This window comes from Aricia agestis, chromosome 12, assembly GCF_905147365.1.
Source record: "Aricia agestis chromosome 12, ilAriAges1.1, whole genome shotgun sequence".
Classification (NCBI taxonomy): domain Eukaryota; kingdom Metazoa; phylum Arthropoda; class Insecta; order Lepidoptera; family Lycaenidae; genus Aricia; species Aricia agestis.
Window position 1 is genome coordinate 11,229,875 of NC_056417.1, and position 15,169 is coordinate 11,245,043.

Consider the following 15,169-nt stretch of genomic DNA (forward strand, 5'->3'; position numbering starts at 1 on the left):
TCATAAAGGATAGCGAGACAAGCAAATAATTATGTTATTTTGTGGTATTTGACTATAAAAAACATTCAAAGAACAATGGCCAAATCGTACCAGGTGGGCGGTGGCGTCCCGATATGCAATTAGTATCAAAAATTCCCTAATATTTTAAGGCATCGAAAATCATTAGAAATGTGTCTATAAATAGCCACAAAAAAAAATCAATATATTTTAGTTTCGTTATGTTCTGACAGCCGGCGATCATTCGCATTCGTTCTATTATTTGGGTAATACTCTAGGAAAAATTGAAATAATTAGAAACGAGATCGCCGAATATACACTTGTAGGCCACACCGCAGTCGGGAAAAAGGTAGTTCTTAAGCCTAACCTCAAAATAATTGTAAACGTTTTTAATTATTATAAAAAATCGTGGCTATTTAGACATAATTCTCAAACGGAATTATGTTTAGAGCATAAGAACAACCAAATCTAACTATAGTTTATTTTGGGACATCAAAAATAAAAGTCGAGTCCAGCTCCTATACAAATGTGGCCATGATTCTTTATGTGTATTTTCGTAATCATTAAAGACATACAGTATCATCTTAGAAAAACTGTATAATTTTTGTTTAATTTAAGAATTTTTCATTAAAATATTTGGATTTAATCTTTTATTGCACTTTATTTCACCCGAAATAAATCGTATCAAAGAATCAAACGACAATAATGTCGTATAGTATGTTATTGACAAATTTAATTTATCTGAATATAGCTATAAAACATTAACGAATTAAGCGGAAAAATGGCTAAGTATATTCTATACAGTAATATATTCTATATTTATCTAAACTTTATATACATTTTAATTTACAGTAAAAAAAATCATACACGTGACATAAATAATAAGCTCACAGCGACAATTTTAAGTTTAAAATCTTTGAAGCTTATTTTCTCGAATTCTCTCAAGTGTCGCTTAATCTGTTATTACATAACGCCGTCCAATTGTGAATACTTTTAAACCTAGATTGGATTTTAAAAGTATTAATTTAGATTAAATAAATCACATTTTTTTTATTAACTGCAATGAATTCTTGACAATGTATTATCACATTTATAATATAAAGTCACAAAATTTGACTAAATAGGTGATTTAAGAGTGTTTTCTTTAATTAATTATAAATGCGAAAGTATCTCTGTCTGTCTGTCTCGCTTTCACGCCAAAACTACTGAACCGATTGCAATGAAATTTTGTACACTGTTATTTTAGAGTCTGAGAAAGGACATAGGCTACATTTTGATGTGGGAAAATATATTATTTCCATGAAAATATCGATAAACATTTATTCGCATTGCGCGTGGCCAGCGCTCATCCCGGGGGTCCTGGGTTTGAGTCCCGCAGGCGGAACAAAAAGTTTTCAATGTTCCTGGGTCTTGGATGTGTATTAAAATAATATTTCAAAAATCTTAAATATATTTTATGTATAATATTATAAAAAAATCCAGAAATATATCGATGTAATGAACATTTTAGTTCTAATACGATTCAACAGATAGCGTTTTATTTTTTACTTCATTGTAACAGAACTAATCATACTTATTAGTTATTATGTTTTTGTTTATAGTTTTTAATACGTTAGAATATTATGTTTAATAATATGATCACTTGATATAACAATAATCAATCTATCTTATCTTATTCAATTCCTACTGCATTTCTAATATACGGTATGTGACAAGTTGACAGCAGAAGGCGCTCTAAAAAGTTCGAGTGTACCGTGTTAGCCTCATTGACTTTTATAAGTTAAATATCTGTTTCCTTATTCATTGGTTGGCCTATATTCCATCCAGAAAATATAATATTATCAATGCAATCAACATTTTAATTATAATATATGAAAACAGATGGCGTTGTATTTTTTACTTCATTATTGTAACAGAACTAAGCATACCTACTTTATTATATATTGTTTTTATTCATAACTAGCTGTTGCTCGCGACTTCGTCCGCGTGAACTTTAGTTTATAGCGCGCAGTGTCAACACAATTTGTGTCAAATTTAAAAACTTTTTAAAACCCTGGTACCCCTCTTAGGGCCGCATTACACCGGAATGGCAGCGCTGAAAGTGCTCGCCTCGCCGCTGCCATTTCGGTGTAGCGCGGCCCTTAATTAATCAAAATACCCAAAACCAGCTGTGCAGTGTGCACATAATCTATACTAATATTATAAATGTGAAAGTATCTCTGTCTGTCTGTCTGTCTGTCTGTCAGTCTCGCTTTCACGCCAAACGCCAAAACTACCAAACCGATTGTAATGAAATTTTGTATACAGATAGTCTAAAGCCTGAGAAAGGACATAGGCTACTTTTTTACTGGAAAAAAGGGTTGTAAGGGGGTGAAAATGCATAAAGTTCAAATTAAGTTAGTTCCAAATTCATAATAGATAGCGCCGTGCGTCTTCTACATCGCGCTGACGCTTGCTCAAAAGTCTTTCTATAAGACGTGGTATCATCTTACATTTAAGTTTCGATTTTTTTCGATTGTTATATCTATTCTACAGTATTAAATAACTCAGTACTTTATCTGTGCAGTGACATAACCTTAAACCTATCAATGACAAATAGTTTATGGGTAAGGCTGCGTTTCCACTGAAGCGGAGCAGAGCTTAGCGGTGTCGAATTGACCAATCACCATGCTCAAAAATACTCGAAATCTTTGCTGTCATTCCACTGGAATAGCACAATTGGTCAATTCGGGCACCGCTCCGCTTCAGTGGAAACGCAGCCTAAAGTTGTGTAATTGGGGGGCTAAATAAGCTTTAAAATTTGGCATAAAATATAAAGTTTAATATAAAAAATGAAATACTTATTGTGTGCACACTGCACAGCTGTATTGATTTAAGGGGTACCAGGGTTTTTTTATAAAAGCTTTTGACACCAATTTTATTGACATCGCGAGCTATAAACTAAAGTCCATGCGGACGAAGTCATGGTGTAATATAAAAGACGAAACAGTGCACATAACCAATAAGTAACTTAAACATATTTTGTAGATATAACCCACTACATTATTTACTTATTTCACCACAGTCTTTAAATTCATATAAGTATTATTATAATATTGGTATTAATCAATGAAAACAAATTCCTGATTAAGTTATCAATTAATCCTTTAAATCGGGTCAGTCACAAAATTGTCAAATTTATTATCTAGAAAGAGTAAACAAAAAGTTATCACTAGTGGAAAATCCATTCTATAGATTATTTTAAAATATTATAATTAACCTAGAAAAATCTACAACATTATGGGATTTAAAATATGGTTTTCATTTTATTTTAGAACTAACACAATGAATATGTGTCTAATATAACTACATTCAATCAAAGACTAAATAGCGCCTATTTTGGGAAGTATTATTTATTGTTAACACAGTATACCCTGCAGGCTGCAGGAAAGTGTATAGGAGATTGTTTTAAACATATGAACTAAGCTCACAGCTTTAAGGATAACCCAGTATATGTTGCATCAGAAAACTCATAAGAACTAAGTGAGTAACAATAACAATATGAAAACTTAAGTTTTCGAATTTTTTTAATGTGTTCCGTTAATACAAGTGTCTTACCATCTTTGAGTTTCCAGATAACATTCCCCGAGATGGGTTCTACGGCTACCATGCCGCCTCCCAAAGTAGCGAACAGCAGAGGCCGGTCATCCTGAGCTCTTGACAGCTCGGTACTCTCCTGAAAAATTGGCACTATTTAACTTACGATAATTCTTTTTACACTTGAACATTTTGAGTAAACAATAACTTCACCTTTTTCTCATCTTCAACAACAGATCCGAGGCCACAATAGAACTCAAACGCAAATAATATTATGAATAAAAATTTCATCTTAACTACACAACTACTGTTATAGATATCCGAATATTTACATTCTCCAGTGTTTACTAAACTCGAAACACATGTTTTTTGTGCTCAAAGTGGCTCAAACACAACATAAATACAAAGAAAAATCGGGAATATCAAAGTAAACGTGATGACTGATGTCGATGTGATGAACAATTCACTATTTGACATTTGTTTGACAATCGTGTGCGGAGTGTCATGTTGTTATTCTTCGCCTACATCTTTTTTTAACCGACTTTTCTTCTCACTAATCAATAATCTATCTTAAAGGACAATCTTTGCAAAAAAAAAAAGCTGCGTGTAGAAACTTCTACAAAGTAGAAACTTATTTCTTATTTCAACTTGATTCGTGAATAGATACATAATAATGTAATATTTTATGTAGGGCGACCGCACATTTGAGACACGACAGTTTTTTGACAATCTTGTTTCACATAGAAGAGTAAGCCGACTACTTTATCTATGAAGCCGACAGTCGTAAAGCGCTTATTCCACTTATCCCTACCTAGGAAGTCCTAGCTAGGATCCTAAAAAATGTAGTCAAGTGGAATAACATTTAGAAAGCTAGGATCCTATACTCCACTCGGGCTAACTTGTCTGAACGCTGGCGGTCATTGACTCCCTGTCAAAAACTTGTCATTTTCCAAAACCACGATTGACAATATCTGACACTTCATTGTCAACAAAATTGGTGTCAAAAGCTTTTATATAAGCACCCTGGTAGGTACCCCTTAAATCAATACAGCTGTGCAGTGTGCACACAATAAGTATTTCTTTTTTTATATTAAACTTTATATTTTATGCCAAATTTTAAAGCTTATTTAGCCCCCCAATTACACAACTTTAGGCTGCGTTTCCACTGAAGCGGAGCGGTGCCCGAATTGACCAATCGTGCTATTCCAGCGGAATGACAGCAAAGATTTCGAGTATTTCGAGCATGGTGATTGGTCAATTCGACACCGCTAAGCTCCGCTCCGCTTCAGTGGAAACGCAGCCTTACCCATAAACTATTTATCAATGATAAGTTTAAGGTTACGTCACTGCACAGATAAAGTACTGAGTTATTTAATACCGTAGAATAGATATAACAATCGAAAAAAATCGAAACTTAAATGTAAGATGATACCACGTCTTATAGAAAGACTTTTGAGCAAGCGTCAGCGCGATATAGAAGATGCACGGCGCTATCTATTATGAATTTTTGGAACTAACTTAATTTGAACAAATTTATGCATTTTCACCCCCTTACAACCCTTTTTTCCAGTAAAAAAGTAGCCTATGTCCTTTCTCAGGCTTTAGACTATCTGTATACTTATGTATTTCTGGATTTTTTATAATATTATACATAAAATATATTTAAGATTTTTGAAATATTATTTTAATACACATCCAAGACCCAGGAACATTGAAAACTTTTTGTTCCGCCTGCGGGACTCGAACACAGGACCCTCGGGATGAGCGCTGGCCACGCGCAATGCAATTAAATTTTCACCGATATTTTCATGGAAATAAGATATTTTCCCACATCAAAATGTAGCCTATGTCCTTTCTCAGACTCTAGAATAACAGTGTGCAAAATTTCATTGCAATCGGTTCAGTAGTTTTGGCGTGAAAGCGAGACAGACAGACAGACAGAGTTACTTTCGCATTTATAATATTCCATATAAAACCACGATTGACAATATCTGACACTTCATTGTCAATCGCGGTTTATATGGAAAATGACAAGTCTTTGACAGGGAGTAAACGACCGCTAGCGACAAGTTAGCCCGAGTGGAGTATAGGATCTTAGCTTTCTAAATGTTATTCCACTTGACTAAATTTTTTAGGATCCTAGCTAGGATAAGTGGAATAAGCGCTTTAGTCAAACTTGTCGCGGTGCAGTTCTTGTACACATTTATCACCATTCTTGTACACATTTATGACGTCAGATTTAATTCTCTTCCCACGCATTGGGGGCGCAGATTCCGCTTCAAATAGGCACAAAAAATAGCCGTCATTTCAAAGGGTATCTTTATCTTTCTTATGTCCAGCGTACTGATATGGTAATGGTATAATGGAGGTCAGTGACGCAGTGGTTTGCGATGCAGATAGCAAACATTTTTTTAAATTAAATAAGGGGGCAAACGAGCAAACGGGTCACCTGATGGAAAGCAACTTCCACCGCCTATGAACACTCGCAGCATCAGAAGAGCTGCAGCCTGCAGGTGAGTTGCCGGCCTTTTAAGAGGGAATAGGGTAATAGGGGAGGGTAGGGATGGGAAGGGAAGGGAATAGGGAGGGTAGGGATGGGAAGGGAAGGGAATAGGGAGGGTAGGGAAGGGAATAGGGTAGGGGAATGGGCCTCCGGTATACTCATTCACATAAATAATCAAAGCCATTGACATAATGGCGACACTTCACATGGCTATTGCCTATTTGTATTTGCGTATTTGATGTACCTATTCGCCTAACAATCACCAATGTGTAGACGCCAGACGGTATGTTTGACAAATTTGACGACCTCAGTGGCTCAGTGGTGAGCGCGTTGGTAGCTCAAGCCGGGGTTCGCGGGTTTGAATCCCGCCGACGGAACAAAAAGTTTTCAATGTTCCCGGGTCTGAATGTGTATTAAATATGTGTATGATATAATAAAAATCTTAAATATATGTATAGTATAAAAGTATTATATAATATATTCCCATTGTCTGGTACCTGTAACACAAGTCCTTTAGGTACTTAGTACGGGGCCAGACTGACGTGTTGTGAAGCGTCCATAGATATTATTATTATTATAATTATTGGCCTTATTTGCCAATTTGACAAATATGACCAATACACCTATCCGTACTTTTGACGGTTTTTGACGCACATCAAAAGAGTCAAATAGGCAAGTAAACAAAATCAAGTAAAAGTTTAATATTTGACGTCCATGTGTCGTATTTGCCATTATTTGTTTGTTTGTGTATACGTCGATAATTTTGCCCACAGTATAGCAATATGACATTTGCTATACTGTGATTTTGCCAAATGTAACAAATAGCCATTATCAAATACAAATAGCTATGTGAAGAGCCACCATAAGAAACAGAGAAAATACCAAATTAACGCTGGTAGACACCTAATACCATAGATAAAGTATTATAGTATAGAAGTAGTCTTAGCCCGTCATCGCGTGGCCATTTTGTGCTTATTTTCATACAAGTAGTGTGCGTTTATTTTCTTGAATATTTCAATTTGTCTATTATTTCGAAGCACATAATATGATACAGGAAAGAAAGTCAATAAGTTTAACTATCGATTAACTATAGTTCAAGTGATGAGAATCCGTAAACACACGTAAAAAGCTATGCAATTTTTATAGCTAAATTATTAATTGATGTGACATTTTTAGCACTAATGCCTTAAATAGCACGAATAAGAAATTAATAAACTTATAAATTATCTTTTTAGCTTACAAAAATACCGATTGAAAAGCCCAAAAAACGTTGTTCAAAACTTACGTATTTAATGTTAAGTCCACGTGTTTGAGGCATTCTTTGACCATTCTTATGGTTTATTATTTAGCGGAACCACAAAACTCAACAATATCTAGCATTAAATATTCACTTATAATACCACAAGAGCTTCAAAATTATCGGGTATTTCCTGATAGGTTCGTTGCAAACAAATGAAGGAGTCAAGTTTTTCAGGTTAAAAAATCACGAGTGCGAAGCGCGAGTGATTTTTCCTGAAAAACTTGACGACTTGTTTGTTTCGGGGGATTATTTTTCCGTCCCAAATGTCGGCCAATAGAATTAGAATTTGTTTTTTATATATAGCAACTACCAGAGAAAATTTTCAAAAAATTATCAGTATTATTACCATGTAGGTTGTACCACGTGACGTCGAATGGTGCAATTCTATTGGTCGATATTTGGGTCGGAAAAATAATCACTGAAAACCTTTATTAACACTTTTATTACATGAAATATGCAGACCGACTCCTTTGTTATGTCCTGGTAAGTAGGACATAACATTACACGCTTTTGACGCTTTAAATACACCGATAGAAGGCTCTCTCCAGTCTATACTCTATAGTAGGTACCTCAATACGAAATACTCAGCCATCATGTTTGAATGTCAGTTTGTCAATGTCAAAAATTTTAATTTTGTCAAAAACACAAAACTAACCGCAAGAAACTGAAGTTTATTCCATTTCATTGTTTCCGTAAAATAATTATCTTTTCTATTTTGAAATACTGTAATTGTTTCATCGAAATTAAACAGGAATACGTGCTATAAAATGATCTTAAAATAGCTACTTAACGTTAATGTGGTTACTTAATAAAAGTTTGTGCGTAAAATATCCGAAAAAATATGGAGATATCAAACTCAGGTAACAATTTAATTTTTATGTTGTTTTATGAACATTTGAACGGCATTTTATTTATGAATGTGATATGTTTATCTGACCACGAATTTGAATTTCCACATTGATAGAAGTTTATCTTTTTAACTGAAAGGTAAAACAACTTTTTACGGAATATTTGGACAATGTCCTTTGTTACAAATTGCACAATTATAATACAACTTATTAATTCAGGTAAATCTCCGAACACGTCCATTTCGTTTAGATATAATGCAAATAATGAGGAACTAGAGGAGTTGTCCCAGGCCTGCGACGATGATCCACCGACGCCTCAGAGCGACCCGCCGCCCAAAACTGAAAATACGAGCCCTAAAAAGACGGAGAAATCTGCTTCAATACTAGATAAATACTTCAAGTCAATGCGCACTGAGAAACCCACTGAAAAGGTGGAAGAAAAGTCTGATACTAAGCCTGAGGAGTCCAAGACACCAGTACCACCCAAGGAGGTTACATCCTCACCCATGAAGGACTATTTGAATCGTCTCGGAAAAAGGAGTAATTCAGAAGTGGCACCAGAAACAAAAGAAGCTAACGAGACTTGGAAAATTTTTCATGACTTCAAATACAAAATAGCTCAAGCTGTTGAGGACATGAAGACTCGTTCAGTGGAAGGTACATCCTATTTCCTCAACATGTGGAGGCTTATTTTGTGAGAATAAATCTAATTTCAAGCAGTTAAAAGCTTTGATTATTTCAAGCTTTGTTTGTTACATCTAATAATATTATGTATTTGTAAACATTACACTTGTCTTATCAGACTAAATGATAACAGCACATTAATAACATAACCAGCTGATCATAGATCAATAAAATATTTACATAATTTATCTTTATTTTATATTATAATTTTTGTTTAGAAACAAAAGAAAAGGCTTTACCTAGGGAAAACTCAACTTCAGATTCAGAAGAAAGTTCAGCTGTAAAAGATTGTGATCAGCAGAGTGTTGGTGATACAGACAATCAGGTAAGGTTCATTTAGGACTTTCTGAATTATGACCTTTAACTAACTTCCAAAAATGGAGGTCCACATTTGGCTGTGAACTTTTTTTGTAGTCCAAAAAAAAGATATATTTAGATTTTGAATAGTAGATAAGTAATATAGTTTTTAGAAAACAATAGAAAATTAGCTATAATTAGAAAAAATGAAAATCTAAGAAAAAAACTTATTCGAAAGTTTGTAAGAATATTTAAATAATAAATGTTAACAATGTATTTTGCATGTGAAAGTAATTGAAATATGTGTGTTATATTTTTCCAAGCACATCCCAACCTTGCATCAGTTGTTGAAAATTCCTAATTATCACACAGACTAAACTGTCTTATCAGGTATCGTCATTAGATAGCAGCATGCAAAACTTATCAGAAATGACTCAGCCTCTAACGGCCAAGCCTACGGAGTTAGAGTTAAGCTGTGAGCCGAGCTTGACCAAAAACAACTCCGAATCCAGTGATGATACACACAAAAATATAGGTAAAAGTTTAAGATTTTGTATCTACCTAATATAATATTTTTTTTACTTTATGATACCATGACTACGAATAATAAAAACTAAGGAATCGTAACTCCCATACTATTACTGTTTTAAATTTGGTTCCTTTTGATCTGTCATGTAACGTCAGCCTAGTACTGCTCAAGGTCACCTAAATATTGCAAATGTATTGAAATGTGTACCTAAGGTACACTTTTTTGACAAGTATTGTGGAGCATGTTTTTTGACGGAGTTACTTCTCCTTAGTTTTTATTATTCGTAGCACCATGATATTAAAATTAATAAATTATTACATTTTGTTATTTTTTTGGAAGTCAATGGTAGATTCGCTGGTAATTGCAACTCCGAAAAGAAGAATATTTTTACAGGGTTCATGACTACTTGTATACCAACAGAGTCTATGTACCTGTGTATGTACTCATATATAAATATAATGTATGTAATAATATAATGTAGTCATATACTAAAATATTTTTTATGTAATGTGTGATTTTTATTTGTAGATGTAAAATTCAATATCATGCTTTAAAAGTGAATGAAGAAAAACAAAATAATCATAAGACTTTGCTAGCCCATACCTACACTACTTAAATAAATAGCATTAGTGATCAATAGAGTTATTAAAAATAGAAATTTAGAGTAGTAAAATTAACTTCCACATTATTATGAAATTTATAAGAAATTTAATGTTTTATCGTTTTTAGGTCAATTTGATATAGATCAAAGTCCAGATTCGATACAAGATAACGATTTAGAGGTGGAATCGGGTATAGAGGCTCTGGAAGACACAATAGATGCGTTCGGTGATGTCACTCAGCTTCCCGAATCTCACCGAGGGACACCAATAGAGCCTAAATACATCCCTAGCACTCCTATAACTGCGCCAAACTTCGATTTCCCGCTAAACAGAAGCGCCAAAGTGGAGCCAGTTAAAAATAGAACATACTTTTTAAAATTTTCAATGTATTTCCTAACAATATTTTTACTAATTAGCTACATAATATTTCCTAATGCCAATGTCTGGAATGGGTTCCTTATGGGAGTTTGGTTCATTGTTTTTACAAATAACTTAAAGGATTGGATACTGGATACTTATTTTACTGACAGTGATACTGCGAAGACGGGATTCTTTCAAGTGAGGAGTACAAATCACTTGACATACACCATACTACCTTCCGTGAAGGAACACAGGCCTTTGAAGAAGTTTGAGGTATGTTTCAGAAATTTAAATATTTTAGACAACTTTCCTTCTTTAAATTCCTCTTTGATCCCCAAGTCAAAGACTATTGTTTGGTGCCAATAGGACCAACTTTTAAACTAATTATATCTAGAATAAGGATGATGACAAGGTCAAAGATTAGCAAATTATGTTAATAAAATAAAGAAATCACGGTAAAAAATAAGTGTTCCCAAAATTTCACCTTGATAGCATTTATATTTTTTTGTTATGCGCCTTCAAAGTTGGATGTTCAAGTCGAATTTTTTTTCAATTAAATTTCTTAATATTTGTATACCATTCGATAACTTATGCAATTAAAAGCAACTTTTGTTATGAAACCACTTTCATAAACGGAATATTTAATATACCTATCAAACAAAGTTCTCTCCCGATGCGTACAAACTACGAAAGAGTGACGTCATACTTTCGTAGCACTTTGTATGGAGCGTTTCGGGCAGGTCTATTTTATGAGATGTTTGAATTGTCATATCTTGGTGAATTTTTAAGCTATCAGAGTCATTCTTTCAATGATGTTTCTATTTTTTAAGCGTCTTTCAATTACCAATAAGAAAAAAATAGGCATGCCTATTATGAAAATTGGACATAGACTATGTATTTGTATGTAAAAGTTATGGTTGTATAAAACAAGGTTTGACTAGGATTTTCCTCTATCTTTCGTTGTTTAAAAACTAACAACTTTTCCTGTTAGCCAATTTACTGCATCATTATACTTTTAAATGAGATTCTAAGTATAATTGGCATCTCCAAATAATATGATATTGATAGATAATAATTTTTGTTGTCAGGGCTGGCTGAACCACTACAGATTTCCAGACTACGATCCATTTACATACCACATAAATAAGACTACTACTGCCTTTGTGAAACTTGAAGGTTGGTACTTAATAACTTTTACTTTTTAATGAAGATTAATGGTATCCTTGTTGTTTACTTTTCTATCTCTATCTACAACTAAGTTTCCATAAAATAAACACCTCTCTTTGTGTTGGGCCATGGTTATCCATGATTAATCATGGGTAATGAGAGACGAATGAAAAATATACCATCCTCATCACCTTGATGAGTAGCAGCATCTTCCACCGTGCGTTTCTCGCGTAACTTTCTGCCGCGCACTGTAAAATTCTGGAACGAACTGTCACCAGCAGTATTTCCGGACCAATACGACCTGCAAACCTTCAAGAAGAGAGCGTATTCCCTCTTAAATGGCCGGCAACGCACCTGTAGCTCTTTTAATGTTACGAGTGTCCATGGGCGACGGTAGTTGCTTTCCATCAGGTGACCGGTTTACTCGTTCGCCCCTTTATTTCATAAAAAAATAATCGTTAAAACTCATATTTGCGTGTGTAAAATTGATCTGTTCTGTAGCAACGAAATGTTTGTCTTTCTACACGACGGAAAGGTGTGACCGGGCATATCATGAGTCACCTATTTACATGGTATGTGCATACAATATGGGGAGATAAAAGTGCATGCGTGCGTTTTAAGGTGGCAAAGGTTAAATATTTTGGAAAAGAGACAACCATACCAAAAATACAACTTAAAGAATGTTTGGGTATACGATCTATCGCTCAAAGCTCATGTAAAGACATTATTTTGGGCTGTAAAGAAGTGTGTAATATTAGAAAAATCTCAATTAATTTAGTATACATTAGATTTTAGAACCTACATAGTTATTACGATTTACGAGCTTATTACAAAGACTTTAATTAATTTTAGTTTCCGGTTTATATAGAGTTGAGCTATTTCACGTCTGTTATATAACTCATCAACATACTTAATATTCAGTACAATAAAATTATTAGGTACTTGTAGGTTGCGTGTTTGAGACCTAATTAGTGCGTTTAGGGTCTAACCCTAAAATAGGGCTTGTAGATCGCACGAGGGTCGAAGTATTAATTAATTAATATTATTGCACAGAACATGCGTGGACTGTGAATATTATTGGCTTAAAAAAGGTGACTCATTAAAGGGCTGTAATTATTTAAATTTTAAAATTTGGAATCTCGGAATCGGCTCCAACGATTTTCATGAAATTTAGTATATAGGGGATTCGGGGGCGATACATCGATCTAGCTAGGAATCATTTTTAGAAAAAGTCATTTTATTCGTGTTTTATCGAATACCGAGCAAAGCTCGGTCAAATAGCTAGTACAATATAACCAGTGCAAAAAAGGTGACATCGAACTTTGCTTTCGAAACTGGCGAATGCGTTTTGACCACAGGTTTTGACTGATCACTCTGTTCTTCTTAGGGCGCTTTTCATGTCACGCCTGTTGTACATTGCGTGTTACTCACTTGTCTATATTCGGTCCGTATGGCCCTTTAGCGAAGCCAAGCCAAGACTTTTCTTTATCGCTTCTTTAAAGAAAAGTCTTGGCTAAAGAGGCCGATCCGCGCAAGAGCGATGACACGCATGACAGGGCGAAGCGCCCAGTAAAGGGCCTTTTCACCTTATTGGGATCCTAAAAAAATTAATAAGCTTATTTTCAATTCAATTTCAATTCCACCAATCAGACGCCACACTTAGTACGCTGATTAGGATCCTCGGCTGTCGGCTGTCGTATAACAATTGAAAATCTATTGTGTCTGCTATTCCCACGATCGAGGTATTAATGCTATTTTACTTGACTAAATTTAGTTTCTGAATCAATTTAGACATTTAAATTAAGTAAGGTGGAATAAGCCCTTAACGTAACATCTTCCTACTCGTAGGCTGCAACCTGCGGATATCGTACACGCGGGCGAAGATAGCGAAGCGCGCGCTGTGGGACGAGAAGATAGACCACGTGACGTTCTACCAGCATCGCCTGTACAACCTCACCGGCGCCAGGGTCATACTGCTGCCGAAGGGGCTGGTGAAAAGACGGTGAGTAATACATATATTTTTTCTCGTTGGAGAAATGCTTTTACGCATTCTCCGCAGTCTGGGAGCCATTGGGATATGAGAGCCTCTCCGGAGCCGGTGCAAGCCGCGCCTGTTTTGGCAGAGCCCGGGAACCGCGACGTTAAGAAGACGAACTGCTGGCCGATTCTGTATCGTACATTTGTGAGTTAGTAACGAAACGGAGGAGTGAGTAACGGAAAGTGCCACTTTTTGTATTCACTTGCATACAAAAGTGAGACTTTCCGTTGCTCACTCCTCAGTGATTAACTCATAAATGTACGATACAGAATCGGCCAGATGGTTAAGACTTCCTGGGCCTTGAATCTTGATACACGATGAGCAATTCGACTCGGATTCGGAAATTTTACCGTGCGGTCATTGGTCAATGCCTAGCGCGGCAAGCGTTTATTGGATGTCGCGCGGTGAAGTTTCCGAATCCGAGTCGAATTGCGCATTGTGATTCAGCCCTCATATTTGTGTTCCCGCTTCGATATTTGCCAAAAATGTTGCTTGGGGTTGTCATAGTTTAGCTCGAATATATAGCTCTCAAGTTCAACCCCAAATTACATATTTGGAGACCATTAGGTGGATTAAGTATTTACTATTTACGTAAAATCTTATACCATTACTTGTCAATAAATGAGAACCTACATAGATTCGTCTGTTTGTCGCGTTATTTAGCTCATTGAAAATAGACATTATGAGGCGACCTAGGTCATCAGTGGGTTTTTGTGCAACAAGAATTTTCGAGTTTGCTTAGAACAATGCAGGTTAATCACTTATTGTCTCACAAGCAAGATTATGCGTCAGATGCGCATGTAACAGGTCGATCCTGATCCTGAATTCTACGGGATTTCTATATCGCCTTTAACTATAGAATTTCATGTATTACATAAAGAATTTTAGTCTCTACTAGTGTCCGACCGAAACTGATTTTTCAGCCGAAACCGAAACCGAAACCGAACTTTCGGCCTTACTCTTAGTTTCGGCCGAAACCGAAACCGAAACTTGGTAAAACATTCAAAATTACGACTATTTACTGAAATTTATTGATTTTTAACATAAATTACAATTTTTTAAACTAAAGAAAAAGTACTACATTGAATTTTTTACTTTTTGCGACATTTCTTACCACAAATATCAAAATTAATTAAAAATAACAAATATTCTAAGACTCGAATAACTTTTTGTACTATATTCCGTTTTTTATACGATTCCTCCATTTTATATATTCCGTTTTGTACACGCGTTTCGTCTCATTCACAGCAAATCCGATTTTTATCTTC

General features: G+C 34.9%; 2 protein-coding genes across 3 annotated transcripts in view; one reads left to right on the top strand and one right to left on the bottom strand.

Annotated features, from left to right (window-relative positions):
* The window catches only part of LOC121732193 (serine/threonine-protein kinase/endoribonuclease IRE1), a 29,516-nt gene extending 25,499 nt beyond the window's left edge, over positions 1-4,017 (bottom strand). For both annotated transcript variants that reach the window (XM_042121991.1, XM_042121990.1), the window contains exons 1-2: positions 3,787-4,017; positions 3,595-3,712 (exon numbers count right to left, since the gene is read on the bottom strand). In XM_042121991.1, the coding sequence (XP_041977925.1) occupies positions 3,595-3,712; positions 3,787-3,864 (196 nt within the window). In that variant the 5' untranslated portion in view covers positions 3,865-4,017. The remainder of the gene's footprint in view (positions 1-3,594; positions 3,713-3,786) is intronic.
* Positions 4,018-8,048: 4,031 nt separating this feature from the next.
* LOC121732192 (testis-expressed protein 2) overlaps positions 8,049-15,169 on the top strand; it is a 28,753-nt gene continuing 21,632 nt past the window's right edge. The window contains exons 1-7 of the mRNA XM_042121989.1: positions 8,049-8,236; positions 8,444-8,881; positions 9,127-9,233; positions 9,596-9,740; positions 10,464-10,969; positions 11,785-11,872; positions 13,712-13,865. Coding sequence (XP_041977923.1) covers positions 8,218-8,236; positions 8,444-8,881; positions 9,127-9,233; positions 9,596-9,740; positions 10,464-10,969; positions 11,785-11,872; positions 13,712-13,865 — 1,457 coding nt within the window. The 5' untranslated portion in view covers positions 8,049-8,217. The remainder of the gene's footprint in view (positions 8,237-8,443; positions 8,882-9,126; positions 9,234-9,595; positions 9,741-10,463; positions 10,970-11,784; positions 11,873-13,711; positions 13,866-15,169) is intronic.